Genomic DNA, 22,568 nt, shown 5'->3' with positions numbered 1-22,568 from the left:
ATATAAACTCAGGTTTCTGTAATGTGATATAGAGGGGAGTAGTCCACAAACGGACAGTCAGTTGTAGAAAGTGCCAAGGCACATGTTTAGCAATGCAACTGTTTTGACAAGAAAGTTTCTGAGACTGAAACTAAGTTCAAAGTAATTTTATGAATCATCCTAATGTGAAAATAAGTGTCTCTTGTAGCTACACATCCTCACAAAATGTTAGAATGTTAGAATGTTAGAAAAGGTTCATGAAAATTTTAATTATGGCCCATTACTGCCCATATATCCACTCAATTATGTTATGTACCATTTTCAACAAACTTCAGCAACAACCTATGTTTAATATTATTTACAAAAATGGCACAATCACTTTTCATAACAATGCAAAGTTCAGACACTACCTTAGTCAAAGTGAAAAAGGACCTTCTTACTGCGATCAATTCAGGCTACAGTAACACTGTCATTCAGTTTTACCTCTCAGTTGCATTTTATTCACTTGCATGAGCAAGCACCTTGACATGATCTTGCCCCGGTTCAAGTATGAGACTGTTATTTCTTAAAAACTGGGAAAGTCTACTTCCAACTTGCCCTCATTCACCAAGGGCTAGACCAAGACTCAATGCCTGGATACCTATTTTTCAGCATGTGGTCATATAATGAGATACATTGGACCTCACTGTGAAGTCTATTCCAGTGATACTAAAAACCTTCCAATCACCTCTCTCTTCTGACACTCATCATCTCCCTACATTAAATGGATGTCCGTCAAATGAAACATGATTTACTCATATTGACTGATATCTGCTCCCGCTGCAATTGACTGCCACCTGAGTGATTTTTGATTCCGCTTCTTATTTGAGCCAGATTTTGTACAAAACTCCTGACAAAATTGATTTTCTTTTCTATTTGAGATGTACAAGCCATCACTTGCAAACTCTGTTGGGGATACCCTCATTCATACATCTGTGGTACTTTATCTGCATGGCTGTAATAGATACCTATTTGGACAGACAAAGATAAGTCTGGACAGACTCCCATATGTCTATAACTCTGCTACTGCCAGGGTTACCGCATGGCCGAAACTCTGATAGCACACTGCCACCCAGGAGCCTCTCCACTGGCTCCCTATCAAAGTTTGTGTGACATTTAGAGTGGTTTCCTGCACCTAAAAGTCTCTTCAAAACTCGGCTTCTAAATACTTCTGTGATCATCTCCACACCTACATCCCACCTATGCCACTCCAAGTGGGAACAAAGGTCTGAGTGCTGCTGCTCTTATCTTCTAGAGCACTTTCCCTGCCTTAATCTGCAACACTGATTCATTTCTCTTTTAAAGATAAAGGAAGACAGCTGTTTCATTCACACACGATTTTTGGGCTTGTTATCTTTAAGTTTGGTTTCAGAAATGTGTGTGAATCTTTTGTATTGGTATTGAGTACAATTCAGTACTTTCTAAAATGTACTGAACATTAGCTTTCGGTTAGACATTTTAACATGTTTATGTTAAGATCTTGTGGTCACTGTGAATATAATCATAAATATTCAGATTTTCATATTCAAACACAGTCGCAGCACTTTCCCTGTCACTTTTGAGCACTAAGCATTCACTCTACTCCCTTTTTCACCCTAATTCCAGCCGAACCATAACAGGCATCTCATAAACACCAAAGTTTATTACAAACTTGATTTGGGATCAATTTTCCTACCCATATTTCAGATAAATCTCCATAATGTGGGTGTGTTGACAGATTTAGGTGCCCACAATGAAGATGAAATACTCCCACACTCGCACAAAGTGCAGTGTCTTTCCTTGAAGGACTTTTTTTTTTCTCTGACCTCCTCCTCATGAGTATTATGTCATTTGTGTATTCCTGAAAACACTAAAAGGACACAAAATGATATTCTCTCCTCGTGGTTTCAGTTTAAATGAGGATGATCATGATGTCATTTAAGGACACAAAAAAACCACTTCATGACAGACAGTAAATATCAATGTCCCATTTACAAAAATAAGCCTTGATTTTACAAGCAGACTAAGTTTAATGAAAGCACGGAACAGAAAATCTTTAAAGCAATCCAGAACTACACTGAACACATACACCCTGCAGTCTGAGTAGAAGCTGTAAAAAGTTTTATTTTAGTTATTGTCACATAGAGGGGACGGTGAGGTGGAGCTCACCTGAAATGGACTCCAGCGGGGACAGATTTCACAATGAAGGTAGAACAGAAACGTTAAAGCTACAGCAACATTTTACTATTCTTTACTCTGCTTCTATTATAGTAGACATTTCAGTCAATATTCTATTAGTATATACTACGTTTCTCTCTACTGTTTGAATTATTGTCCAGATGTTTGACTGTAGGAATATCGGGGCACTTGAAAGAACAATGCAGATAAACACTGGGTTTTCTTTCCACTGTATAAGATACCGGGGCAGAGCAGGCAGTATTGTCTGTCAGAGAGAAACATCTCAGTTCTGAAAATAATTTTTTCACACTGTTGACACTAGTCATCAGAGTGAGTGGGATGGAGTAGTTACTGCTGCTGACGCACAGCTGCCGTTGGTAAGAAGAGGCCATAGATGCTGGGTCAGCCTTTTCTTTTATATATGAGACTGCAGCATTCCCCACATACCAGGTCCGAAGGGCAATTTAGAGGGGTGGCTGCGAGAGAAAGATTCATCCTATGTCTTCTCTGCTCTTCTTTGTTAACAGAGAGAGGGCAGTAAGCTCCTCTTGGCTTCATCCCACTGTCCATGTGGGCAGCATGATGGGTTCATATCAGCAAGTCCTGGGCCATTCAGCCAGAAACTAAAAAGGAGGAGAAGGTTTGAGGTCAACCAACTGACGATTGCCCTTGTGGAGCTCAGACGGGGAGCAGGCAACAGCAGAATAATTGAATTCAGCTCTTATATGGAAAGGGTGAAATGTTTTATGTAAAAACATAAGTGACTATCTTATATGAAGCATGTCTTGAAAGCAAGTAACGCTCAGCTGAAGCCGAGCCAAAGCTTGGCCCACAGTGACACACACCAGGGAGGCCCCCTGAGGCACAAAAGAAGGCCGGCCAGTGGTTTCAACACGGCACTATGCTGCCTGTCCTCAGCTATTTCTGCACCATTCAAAGAAATGCTAACATCAACAGAAGGCCTGAGCTAAGGAGAAAGTGAGCCTCTGCCGTGCAGCTTAGTCACTTGATCTTAATGACGTTGGGAATGAGTTCACTGCAGTAACTCGTTGCACTTTCTCCCAATGCAGTCTCTACCTGTACGCTTCCGGCTGGCATCCGTGGAACTGAAAGTTTGTCTTACTATAGAATTAATATGGATATACATGGTTTGCTCTTGCTTTGTAAGATGACCTGAGATGACTTGTGATTTGATGACATGCAAATAAAACAATTTATAGAAATTTGCATGTAAATTCAAAAGCTCCAGAAACAATTTGATTGAGATGGAAAACTTCCAGGCAGGTGTGAGCGAAGAACGTCACACAAAGAAAATCTGTTTGAAAGTCAAAAGATTCCCTTTATAAGAATAATATTTCATAATTCCATTTAGCACTTAGTTATTTGATTTAAAAGAAAAAAGTGACATTACATTGCTTTTTGCATTGGTCCTAAATGTTATCACCGTGAATATATCACTAATCTTGACCTGATATTTTCCACCGATGGCCTTCGAGGAGATGGAAAAGTCTGTTGTCCTGTAAAGTGTGTGCTGAATAACTCCGAGGCTAATTACCGTCAATGACACAGACACCAGGCTGACAAAAGGTTACAGATGCCACCTCTTGTCAGCTCACTTGCCAAAGTAGTTATCTACAGCACGTTTTTTTTTTTTTTTTTTTTTTTTGGGGGGGGGGGGGGGGGTTTAAACCTTGTAATGAAACGTTCTTCTTATAACAAATTACAATGAACTGGAGGTCAGTTTCTGAAAAGGCTACGAGAAGCCACGTAACCTTGAATCCCTCAAACATGCGAATGTATCATCGAATGAAAAACAAAAAGGATCTTGCAAGTCTTGAGTTTCTAATGATAACCTCTGAGTAGTTTGGATAACACATAAAATGTATGTCTAACCTCAGAGAATATCTTAACAAGTCAGAACTCTTAATAGGATTTAATATTCTTTTCATGTTTCATATACCTGATATTCTTCATGAAGTATCCAAGCAAACTCATTACAATGACAAATTAGACTTGATTTTTTAAGACGGGAAAGAAAAAAACCCAAAACATTTAATTAGTTGAGCAAATCTGTGCTGCGAGGTAGTCCCTTGACTCGACCGAGTGGTCGGACTCCTATGAAAGAATCCGACCACGGATCAGTGAAGCCAAACAAAACAAACTCACCAACGACCGCGCTAAAACACAGTAAACAAGTAAGATAATGCAGTAATGAAACCAAACATCTGTGTATCTCAAGTTGTTCCAAAGGCATGCCAAAATAGATATACTGGATTAAATGTGAGTTAATATGGGTAGCATCTGGCATGCGCCTAAAGACCATGCAGGAACTTCACAGTTTTACTTTTAAACCAGTTTTGATTGACAACATATGCTATTTTACTTGATAAAAACACTATGATACACTTTAGACTGTGTTTCCATTTTTCTGAGTGATAATAATTCATGATAAAGTATATTATTGTATCTTCAGAAAAGTCTATAGGTCATTTATCAACATATTGTACATTTAGTTATAATCCTGAATCCTGGACCCGCCTTCTTATTTCTATGTTGATGGGGGTCATCATTTCACATTATAACTTCATAAATGAATGTGATTCAGACAACTATGGCTTTTTCAGTAAAGAATTGGAGAAAGGATCCTGATATAAACACATTGTGCATAAAAAGGATGCGCAGCAAGCCTCTACACAAATCCACCGGCCTGTATAGTCAACTCTATTGTCATGCAACCAATATAATGAAAAAAAGAAGAAAAAAAGGAGAAGCCTACTACTCAAATACTGACACATAATACAGCTATGTAGCGTTTTCAAGGAAAAACCCACTGTTATCCGTAACTGCACCACCAGGCTCAAACACTACTTGGTGCATTCCCAGCTCATCCCTCCTACACACAAGCAGAGCACTATGAATAAGCTTCCTACAGTTTGCCAGCTCTTCAAATGCAATTCTCTCTACCCTTTTTGTAACAATATTACAGGCCTACCACTCACCAGAAAGAGCTGCTGCCAACACATCAATGGCTTATATTTTCTTGCACATTTTTGTCAATCAATAGAGAAAGCAAAGATTCTAATTATCCACTAGATAGTGCTGTTAAACCTAGATTGTATGCATGCCGATCAAGTCGTGATATTTAACTCTGAATATTAAGAAAAGAAGCTCATGAAATATTTCAGTGTGACTGTCTTCATCTGGAAACATAGAGGAGTTTTTAGTCAGGCCTCAGTTTGATCTGAACTGTTTTTCCAAGCTGTCCAGTGAAGTGAAGCAAGCTTGTAACCAGTCACTGGTTCAAGTTGTTCAGCCGGCAAGAGATTCAGGTGAGGAAAGTGAAAGCAACTTGTGCACACCCTCGCAAAAATTACCATGGGCCCTAAACCCCTTGATGTCCCCGGGTGTAGAAAAGTTTCACTGTACAACTGTGTAAGTCTAAGAAGTAAAATAATGTCTTCTGTGATCGGTGAGATTTTGGAAGTTGAAGGATATAATTGAAAGTAGAAATGAAAAGTCAAATTCTAAAATATTCTGGCCCAAGCTTTTTAAATGTGGTGTTGATTTGTTTGGGCTTCTACAAATGCACAAAAAACTAAATTAGGCAAACTAAAGTACAAATGGTGAACAGGGTAAACAAATGAAGATAACAGTAATAACATAAAATAAATTATTTGCAAAACAGGAGATTGTTGTACTTTATCTCTTCTGTGGGGGCTTTTGAAGTGTTGAATCACCAAATCCAGCAAACTGCGTCCAAGCTTTTGGCTCTTTTTTCAGTTAAAAGGGTTTTGGTATTCACAAATTTAAAAAAAAGAACATATGAAGAATATTCTCCTCCACAGTCCAACAGTCATCTGATGCTCAAAATAGCCACAAAACCACAGCTTTGGAGTTTGTGAATCAGTGCTGAATTGTGTATCATAAAATCGATTTGGTTTGCATCTGCCCACACAAATGGCCTTTAGACACTTTCTTCTCTGTTGCTTATCTTGTTCCTTTATTGCCATTACTCTATTTACCCTGTTTGACTTGGTAAACATTCTAAAGGAAACATGACTAAATGTAAAAAAGAAAAAAAAGGATATATTTGGTCGTTGCCTCTTTGATGTTTGGGTTTCATTTGAATTTAACCTATGGACTTTACCTCCTATTGATGAATATACTCATTCACGTATTGCTATGATTTATTGTCACCTCCTGAAGTCTAAATTGCATTGTTGAAATTTCCATAACAAGCAAAGCCAATGTGACACATCTAGTTATTTTTTTTTGGGGGGGTGGGGGGGGGGTTGTTACAGATAGGAGCACATATTTTAAATGAAGGTGAAGTCATCAGTTTGACATAGACATGACAATCTGAGAAATGGTTGTTAGACCATTTTGTCTTTGATAGCAGAAGACATTGTGGCGAGGGCTTTTGTCTGCATGAGACTCACTTTACAGCTTTTTCCAAGGTGTTGTATGAATAAACTGTATCATCATTTGGAATTAATGTCAACAAAGATAAACACAATTAAAGTATTGAATTGTGAAACTGGTCATTAGTAGCCTAAGAAAATAATATCAAATAATTCCTGCTATATGTCGGATCCTTGCCTCACTGCTGGTAGAAATTCCACAATGAACAGAAAATGTTGACAAAATACTTTTGTAAGCAGTAATATCTATGAATATGAACAAGAACATATTTTACAAACTTGGAAAAAAAGTGTGGCCTTTTCACCTGCACGAAATCATATCTTAATTGATCAAGCATCTTCTATCCCAGTGGACTGGATATAGAGTTTTTTGGCAGACAATAAAACACCCATCTTACTGAATTGCCTCAGTGCCTGCTTTGTTGAATCTCAATTAATTTTGTCCAGCTAGTAATTCCACCATGAAGTATGAAGCCAAATTAAAACCGACAGTCACTCTTTTCGGAGGGGTTAAAAAAAATAAAAAATAAAAAAACTTTCATAAATAGTTGAATCTCAGATTTTAAAAGAAAAATGCTGAGTACAAATGCCAACTCTTTGTTTCCATCAGACAGATGATTCGAGTCTGAGAGAGCAGGGTCAGGACTGCAAAGGTCCACAGAGAATACACAGAAGGGAGGAGAGATACAGAGGAACAGAGAGAGCAACACAGGAGCAAAAAGAAGATTAGACTCTAAATGATAGACAAATATCTAACCTCATTTTTAGGTTGCCAGGCGAAGGCTGTCCATCATAAACTGATACAATATCGAAGTCTTCTTCCAGTGCCAATGTGACAAAGGTGAGCTGGATTCTGTTCCTCTCCCCTGTTATTATCAGCCACGTACAGTTGGCATAGTTGGGATAGCCGTGGGGAAAGCCAGGTGACTCGATGGTTCCATTTAGACCTTGGACTACGCCGCCACATGATTCGGCTAGAAAGAGAGAAAAGAGAAAAGACATGTTTAAAAATTACGGTTGCATATTTGCTTTATGCAATAAATTATATATTGTGAATGTAATCCAGATGGACAAGGTCATGCGTTTTATTCGGATGCATGAATACTTCAGATTTGCCCGTGTGGCTCTGGAAAATTTGAGGAGTTCTATACTGAGATCAGAGAGAGTGAATCATTTCAAACAACTGTGATGAATGTCAATTATTCGGATTTGAATACTATAACCCCAAAACATTCAAAGATAATAGAATGGGTTGTGTACTTGAAACACAACACTATGCTTAATTATGCGTCTACCCAAGTGTTAGTACAGTAACAAGCCCCGGTCCTCACATGCAACTCCAACAAAATGCCTCACAGCATCCCTTGACACAACAACATATGCCACATGAAGCTTCCCTGCAAAGTGCCTGGATGAGCACACACGGCATATATTCAGATGCCATGTCCCCATCCCTTTTCACTCTGATATTGTTGGAGCTGCAATCTACTGATGTTTGACCAGAAGTAACCGCCCGTGACACATGCACTCATGCACACTCAAGCATGTGCGGTATACTGCGTGGTGTTGTTTTAACAGCATGTACCGTGTGATCATATCGCTGGCTTATTAATATACCATGACAATAAATGCTTCCACAATGAAACATGCAGACATGAAACATTATGCAACCCCTACAATGTTCTCTCATCATTGAACAGGCCTTATAACTTAACTTCTTACTTTATGTCTTTATAACCTATGCAGAAAACCGCACACAGTTGCCGTGAAACCTGTGATAAAGATTACTTTCTTGATACATATCCTCCATAAATATTTCATCAAATGTATATAATGCTGCGCAGATTCACTTCTTTCGCCCAAACATTTGAGGATAATTGCAAAATAACTATCTTTTGAAGTTAATTGAAATGATATGAGCCTCAAATAACAGAACAACCTTGAATGAACATGTTGTTCAAAGTGTTTTATGAGTATGATTGATACCAAAAGGTAGTGAACCTTTTTTTTTTTTTTTTTTATGGATATGTTTCTAGGGAAAAAGAAAAAAAAGAAAAACGTCCCCAATGAGAGCCATATACTGTATAAAAAAACCAGATATGGAGACTATTATCTCAGGGAGAAGTTATGCCTTCCCTATACAGCAGCTGTTTCATAGATAGGATGGATGGGCCACTAAAGAAATAAGCCATGACAGCATTGAGGGGACATGAAATTGGAGCCCTCCACTGTGGAGATTTCAATGAGTGATTTTATCACATTAACATTTGTTAAGACTGTGGTTGTGTTGGTTAGTAAATTGAATTCTTGTGGGTTTTTTTCTTTCTTTTCATTCATAAAATGGTGATGCCAGGGAGATGTTGAATGATTTAAGCCACATGTGTCAAACTTAAGGCCCTTGGGCCAAATGTGGCATGCGTGTCAATTGGGAACATGTAAGCGCAGCTTCAAACATTCTATAAAATATGGTAATTACATGTGCCTTTGTTGACATGGAAGTGGTTCTGCACTTGTCCAGATTAGCTTTCACCCTCACCCCTCTTTTTTATGGTGGATTGCCAGTTCTGTGTTATACGTGTCCTCTCTCAGTTTTGTTGTTGTAAAACAAGAAGTAAAAGAAACAAGTGATTTCTTAAATCAATATAACTCAAACTTTATTGGTATGACACCTTCTTTGTGCTCTCGTACTTCACAGTTGATTACCATGGTGACAAGAGGACAAAACAAGCGACACTCTATCCATGGATTATGCACACGGTACAAAGTGTCCAAGGTATGTTCACTTGAAACACAGTCTTAAAATATGAAAATGTTTCGATAAATAAAACAGTGTGAAATGTTCAGCTTCTACCGTGCATTGCTGCATGTGAACGCTAAAAGAAAAAAACAGCAAGAGAAAACACACACAATCAAGGTTTGAGGGTGACACACTCCTGAGTTGCCTTCTATCTTTGTCATTTGCAAATTGGATCTGCATCCTCCACTTCTCTCCTCCCCCACGACAGATTGTGCTACTTGAGAAAACTTTGTTTAGTTCATTCATGAAGAAAATAGAGGTCACGTAGCAGTGCCAGGGCATGTGTTTGTGTGTTACGAACATGAAAGCCTGCAGTAACTGTTTTTCAGATAACAACTGGTTTATTAACCTTTCATTCCCGAGAACACAATCTCCTTTGCGCGCACGCACACACACTGCGTGTGTATGTGTGTGTGAGAGATGTCTGTTCCTCACTCGTCAGATGACTATCTCCTAGGTCACAATCAAGTCAAGCAAAAGCTAATACAATATGTGTGAGTCTGTTTCTGTTTTCTTTTCTTTTTTTCCCAATCACAATTGAGATCAAAACTTGCGAGTTGCGCAAATACCAGATGTTTATCTGATATAACAGGCAAAATTCTTAAAAAAAGACACAAATGCCTATACACAAACCCAAATAGACAAGCTGGCTCTAACAGAGAATCACACGTGTGTGTGTGTGTGTGTGTGTGTGTGTGTGTGTGTGTGTGTGTGTGTGTGTGTGTGTGTGTGTGTGTGTGTGTGTGTGTGTGTGTGTGTGTGTGTGTGTGCTTCACGTTCACACACACAAACTTCAAACCATCTGGAGTGTCCAGATTAATTTCAGATTGTTCTCCGCTGTCTTTCCAACCCAATTCACCTCTCTCCTCAGCCGTATTTGTGTCCGTCTTTCATTGCTTCATCACATGTCTCTCTCTTTCTGTCTGCCGTCACGTAGCCAGACCCCCCCCCCCCCCAACACACACACACACACACACACACACACACACACACACACACACACACACACACACACACACACACACACACACACACACACACACACACACACACACACACACACACACACACACACACACACACACACGAGCAGATGGGATAAGGAAAATTGAGCAGATACTTGCGTTCAGCCATATTGCAGCACCACACCAGGGGCGTTTTGTTTAAAAATGCTTTTTTAGCCTCTGAGGTGATCAGGATCAGGTTCCCTCTGTATTTTTATTGTGAAGTTTGTGGTTTTTTTTGTGAAGTTTGTTATGTGAGAGGGACTCCCACAACAGGAAAGCATCTGGCCATTATTTCCAACAGCTGTCTCGACAAGCAAGATGATAGGACGTAAGAAAAGGCCCTTTTAATTTAGAAGTTTAGTATGCTGACAATTAATACAATGGACAATAGGCAATAACAGGCTGTAGTGGTCAGTACCTATCAAAGTGGTCCAAAAATGGCTATGGGGCTCTAAAAAGGGTAACTACACAATAGCTGGCCTGTGTTTTTAATGTTATGGCTGATGAGTTTGGATGACCCATTTTGAAAATGGGAAGGTTTTTGCTTTATGAGTACACTCAAGCATGACATTTTAACCTGATCATAGTAACAGATCCAGAAGAGGCAATCATCAAATAATACTTTCTCTTCTGTATGGAAAGTGACGGCTGACTCTAAATTTCATGAAAATCCACTCAATATTTGCCGAGGAACTTTTTACTCAGCACCATAAATGTCAGCTTTTTTTGGTGCCTGGAGGAGAGAAGTCAGGGAATCCCCAGTCAGTGTTTTTCATCCAATGGGACCTTCAATGTCTGCATAAAATTTCATGACAATCGATCTCAGCATTGCTATAATTCAGCCTAAAGTGCTGGTCTTGGTGACCAATTCATAGAGTTCATTAACTTTAGCTTTCGCCATCAGAATGACTCAGTGGGGACTGTTTTGCTGGTGTGTGCAGACCTCCATCCTAACAAATACTGTTTTGAACTTTTCATATGCTTCACCATCTGTGTCCTTTCTTTCCATAATCTATGCACTAAGTGTTCTCAGTCCTTAAAGGAATTAATCCACAAAATAGCCACCCAGGACAGAAACAAACAAAAGAATGCTGTCATTTGCACATGTACAGTGCACTCAGATGCATACATTAATACTATGAATGCTAATTTTAATGGTCTTTCACCCAAGTATATCTTACTGATGCATTGAGTTTGCTTTATATCTGTTGCGTTATAAGGCTTATTTGTGATATACTGTATATTGTCTAAACAATTTGAATGCAGAGCACAACAAATACTGGGGTGGGAAATATCCCATGCTAAAGCAGTGTTTAGCATTCTTTCCCATATGTAAACAATCACTTTATCCACGTATACCAAAGAGAGATGTTAGTTCTTTAATTTCTCAATTTTGTCAGCCAAAAACTCAAACAAGTTTGGCACTTTTTGTGATCAGATCCTGAGCACAGATCTGCATAGGAATCAGAGCGACTGTTAAATTCGAGGTGCTGAGAAGCAACTGAGGGGTGAAGTACTGTGGTAGGACCTGACCACAAGGTCCCTGGCTCATAAATCAAATGCTGGCCTCCCCTTCCATGACATGCTGGGCCACAAATCAAATGCATCTTTCCAAGTTACGCTGTGTAGAACTATTGACTGCAGTGATTCAATACCAACTATGAAAAAGTGGAGAGGAGAGGAGGAGACGGGAGAGGAGAGGACTGAATGTTTTCTGGTATCCTTGTTTTCTTTCCCTCATCGCTTCTTCCTCCTCATTCTCCTGGAGCACCTCCCCCTCCCTCTTTTTCATTATCTCTGTGTCAGAATCATTGTGTCTCTCCCACATTATGTTTGTCTCTCTGCAGCCCTCCATCTCTCTCCGTCTCTTGCACTCTCTCACCAACCTTCTGTCCATCCTTGTGCTCTTTATTACACCGCGTTATCACCACCCCTGTACCTCTCTCCATGCATCTCATCCTCCCTGCAGCTCAATTCCTCTATCTCGTTCCCCAGCTCTGTCATCATTCCCCCCTCCCTCTCTCCTTCCTTCCTCTTCTGTCCTGCTCCTCTCCTTCATCCCTTCAACCCCCCCCCAACCCTGCATCCCTGTTTCACCACAATTATCTCTGTATTAGCATCATTGCATCCCTCCCTAAGTGTCATTATGTTTCTTCCTCGCTTGCTTGCTATTATTATCGCTATGTCATATTGTCTCTCTCCTGGTGTCATTATATCTATCTCCCGTGTTTCCTCTCTTATCCTGCTAGAGTGTGAGGTTGTTTTTATTCCACCCACTCACCTGCTATATTTATCACACAAAGAACAAATACCACAACCCCTCTGTGTCTGTCTTTCTCGCTATCGCCATTTCTCACGCTTTCTGTCAACCAACTGTCAAATGGTTTAAAAAAGTGGGAATGCACTAAGGTTTAAGTGTTTAAGCCATTCAAGTGCTGCTTAATGGGGATAAAAGCAAGTCTTGTAAATAATATGAAAGTCCTTTGATGCAGTTAACTACAACGAAACAATTTTGGAAAACACTGTGTTATCCTGTGAAGGCAATTACTCCTAATACTTATTCATGGGTTTGAACTTTTTACAGGCATCACGATGTTCACTCTACTAGTTTTTTGTTGAAAAAAACAGCAATACACTTTTTACAATAACTATCATGACCGTTGCACTGTGCCATGTTGGCACTATAGACTTGACAAATCTCATCAAATTGAAAATGGATTTAAAATCAACACCTGTTTAAGTCAGAAACTGCTTGAAAGTTCACTGTGTGTTCCCTTTTCCCCAAACTTTGCTTATCAGCACCAGTAAACAACAAACCTGCAAATATCTGACACTCAATAGTGTTGGAAACTTTACAAGGCCTTTTCTTACACTTTGAAATGTTGCTGAGATATGCAGTTGATCAAATTCAGGGATGATTTACTTGTCAAATACAAATGAAATGTGCATTTAAATAAGTTAAAACCGTAAGTGCAATCTGTAGTGACAGTGGCACCTGAACAAATGCTGAATGACAGGGACAGTGCATGCTCGGTTACTAGTCACCATGGCAACCATAACATATTGAAAGACATGTATCATCACCCGTTCAACACATACACACAAAAATAGAAACCTATAGAGAAGCGCAGCAAGACTCAAGGCTACGTCCAGAGTAAATCCCAAACATTGTCAGCAAGGGATAGGGGTGCTGTCTAAAGATAGCAGCAATAGGTAAGATGGATGTGTGTGTGTGTGTGTGTGTGTGTGTGTGTGTGTGTGTGTGTGTGTGTGTGTGTGTGTGTGTGTGTGTGTGTGCGTGCATGCGCACGCAGGAGAGAGAAAGAGAGAGATAATTCTGTGTGTGCTTATAATTAAATAAAAGAGGCAGGACTGATATGGAGAAAGGCATTTGATAGTATGTGCACTTGTGTTCCTCTGTGTATGTTTATTAACATATATTCAATTTTTTTTATATATATATTTTTTTTTTTTTTTTTGATTGGACAACGAGCCAATTGACTGCGTGACTATGCATCCATTATCCATCATCATCTAACCTACAACTCAAACAGTTTGGGTGCTGAGAAAACACAGAGACAACTCCTGGGATGAAATTCAATTGAAGCATTTAAACCAAAGACTGACAAACTTCAGAATAACAAGAGGGTACACACAAAAAAAACCAACCCTCAAAATGTTTTGGAAATCACGACTGATGTGTTTTCTTGTGAAGATTTCACTGTCTCTGCAGACATCGTTGCTCATAGGCACCAGCTGAAATTCTGTCATTCCACTATTTGTATTTGCTTCAACAGTCTCAGTAGAGCAGACCATGCCTGTTTATTTGGGGGTTTGGGAGCTCTTGTCAGTCCAGTGACGCCAAAGCCCTGGGAGCAGTTCTCATGAAGCGATGGCAAATTCACTGCTGAAAACTGCCACAATGACAGCTCATTACTGGCTGTATGGTCACAGCCAAGGAATGAGCATTGGCCAGATTTGCTTTTGTAGGGTCAAACTATTAAAATTACACGAGTGACTGACATATCAGATAAAACGAAGGTGATTGAGATATGTGGCGGTTATTTTTTTTCCCCACACTTCTCAGTGACCTGTATTCATGAGAGAGTTTGGCAGGGCCTGAATGTAAACATGATGCTGGACCAAAGAGCAGCACCAACGATTGTTTTGAGTCCTTATCAGGACTACAATTTAAAATTACCAGCTGTTATTTATACATTAAGAGGATGTTCCTGGAGCGGCCCTGCCTCATCTGCCAATGATTTATCTGATTTGACTACTTTTAAAGGTCCGATGAAAATGAAAACCAAATATCACAGCTTGAGGTCACTCCAAAACAATTCCCCTGTTTGGATTTACATTTTATGGCATCATGAGAACTGCGCTCAACGATTTGTTCGCCACATGAGGGCAGCAAAAACAACTGTTTAGTCACTTACTTATAATTTGAGGTGATGGAAGCTAAAATTTGCATTCATTTGGGGTCGAATTTCCTGGCAACCTGATGGATTTACTTCCAATATCCAGACTTTCTTTCAGTCCAGATTTCAGTGTATTAACTCCTGAGGGAAATATCTGGCTCCATAGCTGTTCAGTGCTTCATTACGTTCACCAACTCACTACGAGCCGAGTCTGCCTGCTGTTAAAATAGGGCTCCCTTGAAAACAGCTGGAAATGACCCTAAGTAAGAGAAAATCAAAAACATAAAGTCGTGGGTATCAACACTAGAGATGACCGGAAAGAGGCTGAAATCCTCAGAGTTGAAAAATGGACAGGGTCAAAGGATAATTGAATTCAGCACTACGAGGAACCTCTTTCACACTCTTCAGTAATTTAATCATTTATAAATACAATACAGATTTGAAGATGTCAAAGGAAGATCTACACCATACACACATCTACACTAAGAACATTATCTTCAATACTGTGTAGGGATCATTTTGAATCAACAAAGGGGAAACCTAGAGATATCTGCACAGCATTTACCTGGAATAAATGGACAATCTGACTTGGTGTGTTTAAAAGTGGCACTATAGAGAGCTCAGTATGTAACACACTACAGATGTGCTCATAGAACAAAAGAAAATTCAACACACACACAAACATATGCATTACTAATTACCATGTTCTGTGGTCACGGCCTGCGTGGGAATATTAAATCGATGAACTCAGCAATCCGCTGGACGTTTGTTAGACGACAGCAAAGCAAAAAGGGTGCTGAGAGCAAGCAAGGGTAAGCAATCCACTGTATGATTGCTCAGTGTGTTTGTGATTGCCTGTGTGTGTGTGTGTGTGTGTGTGTGTGTGTGTGTGTGTGTGTGTGTGTGTGTGTGTGTGTGTGTGTGTGTGTGTGTGTGTGTGTGTGTGTGTGTGTGTGTGTGTGTGTGTGTGTGTGTGTGTGTGTGTGTGTGTGTGTGTGTGTGTGTGTGTGTGTGTGTGTGTGTGTGTGTGCGTGTGATAAACTGTACGATTATGCTGAGATGTTCTTATATAAAGTGGATCGGTCAGGACCAGGTCAATCTGTCATTGCTGACAAAACACAAACAGAAACAACGCCAAGAATGTGTGCTTTCTCTTGATTCTTTTTCCTTCGGGTGGGGGGGGGGGGGGGGGGGTTGTCTTACTCTCCCTCTCTCCATCTCTAATTGTCTTTCCCTACTCAAGAAGAGTATTTCTCTCTGACAGTAGAAATCAATTTCCTCATTCATCTAGCAATATTGTTGTTTTACTGCAAACAAAAAACAACAAATGAAAGTGGTCCTGTAGCTCAATTCCAGTGACACTGAGCAGCACTAACTTCTTTTTTCTCAATAGAAATGTCTCCTATTTGTTGTTCTTTTCTCGCTCAATAATCCATCACAGTTAACACCTTTATTTTGTTAAATGTTCCTTTATTAACTTTGTCAGAGCTTTTGTTTGTGATTTTACTGTGTGAAGTTAAGTGGCTCCATATCAAACACCTTTGTGTTATTGGTGGTTTACTGTAAATAATCTGCAACGGAGAGATCCTTAAAATCACACGCATCACAACTTACAATATCTCTGATTAACAATAGTCAACCAGTTGGAGTGGAAACTTTGGAGCAGAAATACATCAATGAATGCAAATACTATGTTAAAAAGCTTGTTTTCCTTTAGTAAGTTAAGCTGTTTGGACTTGTGTTGGTGTCAGCATGTCATCCAGCATTTCTATGTGCAGGTGTGTTGGAGTACATGCACATGAGAAAAGAAGAAATTGGAAACTAAATTGTACCTTCATAAAGTAAGCAAAGCCTCACTAGTTCAGGTGTGTCCCTTACAATTTCATGATAATTTTCATTAGACACTTCCTGCTGTGAAAATGATCCGCTTACATTCCCTCTTTCCTTTGGCTCTCATGCAACCTTCGTATATCAGTGTGGATTTCCCAGACTTTGACTGCAATGGACTATATTTCAACATCTTTTATGATTATGTTTAAACTTGTTTATGGCAATAGTAAATATAGAGCGATTACAAGACATATTTTGAGTGTATTGCATGTGCATAAAGTTATATTTAATGTTGCTGAACCATTTTCGTCACTGTAGCTACAAAACACCTTTGGCTGATGTTGGACTGATTGCACTTAATACATCAAATAAATAAATAAACTATTTAGTCTCAGAAAGATCACAACAAATGTTGAAATAAGGCATGCACATGATGTATATCATTCAATATTGTCTTATAGAATTAATTACATAAGATACATAAGCTATGCACAGTAGGATAACAGTTAAAGAAATGGTAATATGGGTTGACCAGCCTTCATTAAAGTTGTAAACCTCAAATGCTGACAGGAATGGTCTAAAATCCTGAGGACACAGGACTATCTAATTTACAAGGTAGACAAATTGTATTTTGTTTCGTGAACAACTTCTTTTCTGCAACAATGGGGGAACAGCATGCACATTCTGTTTTATTCATTCAGTTACCAGGTGGCTAATGCTAGCCAGCTGTCTGCAGATGTCTTGTCAACACTACAGATGAATTAGGGAGGACAGTCTGAGTCTCCGCCCTGTCTGGGACTGAAAAAGATGTTCAGCACTTAGAAACACTGTACATCGCCAGTCCACACACAAGTGTGGGTGATTGTATATAAACTTTAAAATATAAGCTGAGATGGTCATGAATGAATGGTACTTTGTTTTGGTTTGTTTTGTTTTTTTACTGACACAAGTCTGCACATTTCTTTTAACAATATTTCACACCAGATAAATGTGAAACAAATTTTAGCTGTCAAAAGTCAATAATCTAACTTTAACAACTGTGTCTATTGATTATCAAACTGAAACTGATCAGTTGATGTTTGTCTAAATCTAAATGGGATCAAATCAAAACACTAATGTCATTGTGTCTTTCTTGCATTTCAATGCTTGGATACAGTCATACTTAGTATCTCACTTCTTTTAACAATACGTATGATTGGGAACATCTTAGAGACCCTCAGTTTATTTGACTTGAACTTCTCTTGTCTCTTGTCTTGTGTGAGCTATTTTAAGAAATATGAATGCTGATTACTGCCAAAGAGAGTATCTTGTACTAGAAGGTTTTATAGTCAATGATGAGTTTCTATGTCAGAATAAAATGAACTTCCCTTTTGTAGTTAAAGGCCTTAAAAAAGATAAGTTTCTTTTTTTTCCCATCTTTTCCTCTCGAGAAAAAAAATTAAGTAAATAAAGTTACACTAATAGTCTGACAGACTGGGTAATGTGATATAACATTGTTTATTATTAAGATCTAAATAAAGCAGAGATTTTTCTTATGCCTCAAGAGTGAAACTCACACAATGGACTCTAAAATAACAATCACACCATTTGCATCAACAGAAAAAGTAAATTTTGACTGAATTCCTTATTTTCACACTAAAATATATCAACTGATTTACATGCATTAAATAGCAGTGGTTGGTTAAGTTACTTAAGAGACTTAACTATATAAATCCCTTCAAACGATGCAACTTGACATCATTTGATTTATTACAGTAATTTGAGCAGAATATTAGCTTTTGGTAGAATGCTATTTTACCCACGACTTGTTGCTTCTTTATCTCTCCACTCAAACCTCAATTTTATTTTCATTCACTAGTGTTTTTCAAAGAATTAAGTAGTAACTGTAATCCAGTACTGCTCAACAGTAGGAATGAAGTTGATACTGTTGGAGCTCTATTTAGTCTATAAAGCACAGAGTCAGTCCTTTAAAAAGTGAAAACCTCTGGAACGTCAACAATATTGGACTGTGCACATACCATTTAACGTGGATCACTATGAATGGAGGTCTTCAGAAACACTGTTTTTTCCCCTCATTTAAGTAACAATACAGCAATGATGTTTTGTTTGTTTGTTTTTTTTATAAAAGAAGCAATTTATTGTGAATTATCCCTTTCAGCCTGGGCAGTTAACATCCTAAACCAAAGATAGCTGGGTTTAAGAAATTCAGCTGTAAATAATTCAGCTTTCTTTCTGCACTGAAATTAATTGGAGCTTGTCAATTCCAGTATTTACCTAATGAGTTACACCTGCAACAGCTCAGTATTTTACAAGCCTTACCAGGATTTTACTGTGGGCAAGTAAGACTCTGGTTAAGCTAAGTGTATCCCTATGAATTAATTTTGTCAGGGCTTCTCTATATAGGTCTTCCTTTTCCCCCCTCTTTTTGTCATTTTTTTTTTTTTTTTTTTTTTAATCTGTGCACCTGCCTCTTGTGTTTGTTGGTCCCTGTGGATTTCCACGTCTCCTTCGTACGTGAGACGTGGAGAGACACGAGGTGAGGGAGATGGGAAGAGACAGGTAGAGATGCTCTGCAGGGCAATTTGTGTAATAACTGTACGTGGGTGACAGTGCACAGTTAAAGTGCAGGGAGGCAGTGCACACACATGCAAGGGGAACTACCACAGGCACTTGTCAATGGCTGTGACTTCAGCAAGGTATGTTAGTTGACAACTGAACACCACAGTAATAGTCGTGCAGCCACAAATCCCCGGAGAGATGCAAACATGTGGAAAAAGTAGATTAAAAGATTGAAATTCCTGAAATCTCTCTCGAAGTCTTCCCTGGGATTCAGAGACAGGAGAAGGGAAAACATACTATGACAGGAGAGAGAGGCAAAGAGGTGCAAAAGACAGAGCGAGAGAAAGTACGTGAGAGGAGATGCAGCTCTTTGCATCTATATATGTGCCCTTGGGGCCACAATACTCTATATGCTGCAGAACACTTTGTTATTCATCTTTAGGGACATTGATGTTTCACATCAGCTCGCAGGTTGTGTGTTTCAGAGAGAGAGACGCACAACCAGAAGAAAAATGGAACTAGTAGTCTATAAGTTACAATGGAGATGATGGCAAAGATGTGAGAAAGGGGAAGCAGGTTAACACTGCAAGAGGAAAACAATCAGCAGAGAGGAATGAGACCATCAAGTGTCTTGGCCTTGTACCACACATGAAAGACGGAGAAGCACAGTAAGAGTTACGGAAAGGAAAAGCAGATGCATGAAGGGGAAGGATAAAAGGATAAAAAGTCACTGAAATAGACATAATAATCCCGGAAAGCAGAACTGAGTTCATTAAGTATATTTCACATTTTTCGTGGATCCATCACGTCAGATTCAACATGCTTTGTGGATAGAGAAGTAGAAAACATTTTGCACAGTTCATCGCAAAAAGTAGAGAGGTTTAATGTCCAAAAAGCTTGTCAACGAGTTTCACACAATCAATGAGATGCTTAACTCTGACATTTTCTGTTGTGGATTTTGTGTGTTCTGTCTCTGGTGCGCTGGAGTGGCACGAGTGCAGTTTTGAGTAGCATTTCAAGGAAAACGTGATGAGCACAAGCAGTCCTTTGGAGCTCTGTGCGTGCACATTTCGAAAACAGATTCACACGGTTCATACGCCCAGTGTTGCACACCGAAAAAACCCATTTGATACAGTATTCATTATATTTACGATGATATATATTCCAGCACATGTTATATACGTGCCGGAACAGAGTAATGAATTTACATGTCATATTTAGTACTCTGAGCTGCAGCAAATGTAGACCGTCATTGACGAAATGCATCACACACAACATATTTGCAGATATAATGCCGCGGCGGAGCAGTTTAACCACAGAAACCCTACATTGGTGCAGTGCTACATTTGCTTTCTGCAAGTGGATAATTTCCTGCTTGCAAGCATTCAATAGTGCTGTAGATTGCGATGACGTTGCTACAGGAATATTCTGGAATGGGCACTGTGAGAAGAGTGTCAACAAGAATTCGGTGAATTGATGTACAAATACTTAGGTTTACTAAAAGGTTTTAGGTTTTACTTTTACCTGAACATACAATATGTGCTTTCAGAAAATGAGGCCTCAAGTTGGGTATACAAATCCACCTCTTAACATAAAACAACCTACTACTCAAACAATACTGAAACTAATATTACTACGAGTCAAAGAAGAATGATGCATTAAGTACAAGCCATTTTACTGTAAGGCTTAACGATAAGCCAAAGAGGGTTTACTCCCGTTTCAGCGGGTCAGGAATGGTTCGCCAAGCAAGTAGACAGAGGGCCACATTCCCCACATTGGGACAATTTTGAACCACTGATTCATCTAAATTATTTGTAGATTTTGGGAGGAAGCCTGGATACCCCCCCCCCCCCCCCCCCCCCAAAAAAAAAAAAAGTCATGCACACACAGAGAGAACATGCAAAGTCCAAACAGAAAGGCCTGGGGATAAATTCCATCTTCCAATGTCAACGTATCTGATAAGGCCTGCAATATGACTGACACAAAATATTTTAAAAGTAGCTCATATTCATAGCTCCTGTCAAACTTACTCCAAAGATGACAGTCACTTGTTGCAATTGAAATAGTGTACATTAGTGCTCGGAGATCATTTTGCACACGGGGGAGTCCTCGACTCTGAACTCCATCACAGAAATGTCAGCATGCGTTGGGAGCACACTGCTGTTAAAAGGGATGAAAAGAGTCAATCTGATTGTTCATGATTGATACCAATAGTTTATTCCGACTGATCCAGTCTCTTTTGCATTAGCACCGCAGGTACACCACGGGAGCCCGCCAGCCCCTGGACATGAAATTACCAAAAGTCTGTCAGTCAAGGCCAAGTGCACTAAAGTGCAATGACTCTGACTCATGGAAATAGGGTCCTCTGAGGAAGCAGAAAGGAAAGTTGTATGGAGGAGAGGGAGCGAGAAACCAAATGAAAGTGGAACATGGAGAGGGAAGACGCAGAAACTGTTGTTTCATTTCAAAGGAAGAGGGGAAAAAGGAAGAAAGAGGGAACACAAAGCGTGAAACCCCCGTTCCCATCTAACGGGAAGAAATGAAAACTTGTGTCGTAACCAGGGAGGTGCTTTTATTCTGGTGTTTCTATAGCAACAGTTTCCATGTGCCCATTTTTACCAACCTGAACAGTTATTATTATGCAATGTGCAGGGGAAAAAAAAAAATACAAATGCCAGAAACAATATGATTATTGGTAATCATGCCGGAACAGACAGCCATGCTTCATGCATATAACACTTTGATGTGTCAGCCTCTGCTGATGCACACACGCAGGAAAACAAGCACAATGATGCTTGAGACAAGTTTGACATGACATGTTTCTTTCATGGGCCACCACAGAAAGCAGTAAAAAAAAAAAAACTAAACGGGCAAGCTAAAAAAAAAAAGAAGATAGAAAAGTGCTTTTATTTTGCGTTATGTGGAACTCTTTCACTGTTCATGTCTTAGTTTCTTTCTATTTCTGATAGTTTATCTTCTTTTTTCCTGCATCTGTGTGTCTTGGTCTGTAGCTGTGCCTCCGTGTATATCTGTTTGTGTGCGTGTGTAGCTATATATCTTGAATGATCGTGGCGCGTTGTCATTTTCAGAAAGACAGATTGAGACAGAGAGGCATTACGGAGAACCTAGAACATCCATCTTCTACTGCCTGTGTGCTGCGTGTGTGTGTGTGTGTGTGTGTGTGTGTGTGTGTGTGTGTGTGTGTGTGTGTGTGTGTGTGTGTGTGTGTGTGTGTGTGTGTGTGTGTGTGTGTGTGTGTGTGTGTAAAAGCCCACAGCTCTTTTACAAACTACGTCATATCCATGCATGATTTAGCAAGAGATTTGAAACATACACATGCGCGTAGGATCATTAAACT

At 39.3% G+C, this 22,568-nt stretch overlaps 1 protein-coding gene across 1 annotated transcript in view; it reads right to left on the bottom strand.

The window, feature by feature from the left end:
• LOC308139985 (CUB and sushi domain-containing protein 1-like) overlaps window positions 1–22,568 on the bottom strand; it is a gene marked incomplete at both ends in the record, with an annotated part of 391,623 nt that overhangs the window by 291,455 nt on the left and 77,600 nt on the right. The window contains one exon of the mRNA XM_080509617.1: window positions 7,354–7,570. Coding sequence (XP_080365743.1) covers window positions 7,354–7,570 — 217 coding nt within the window. The remainder of the gene's footprint in view (window positions 1–7,353; window positions 7,571–22,568) is intronic.

The sequence above is a fragment of the Blennius ocellaris genome (genome assembly GCF_963422515.1).
Source record: "Blennius ocellaris genome assembly, chromosome: 1".
Taxonomy (NCBI): Eukaryota; Metazoa; Chordata; class Actinopteri; order Blenniiformes; family Blenniidae; genus Blennius; species Blennius ocellaris.
The sequence above is the reverse complement of the archived record's forward strand: the minus strand, read 5'-3'. Positions and strand labels throughout refer to the sequence as shown.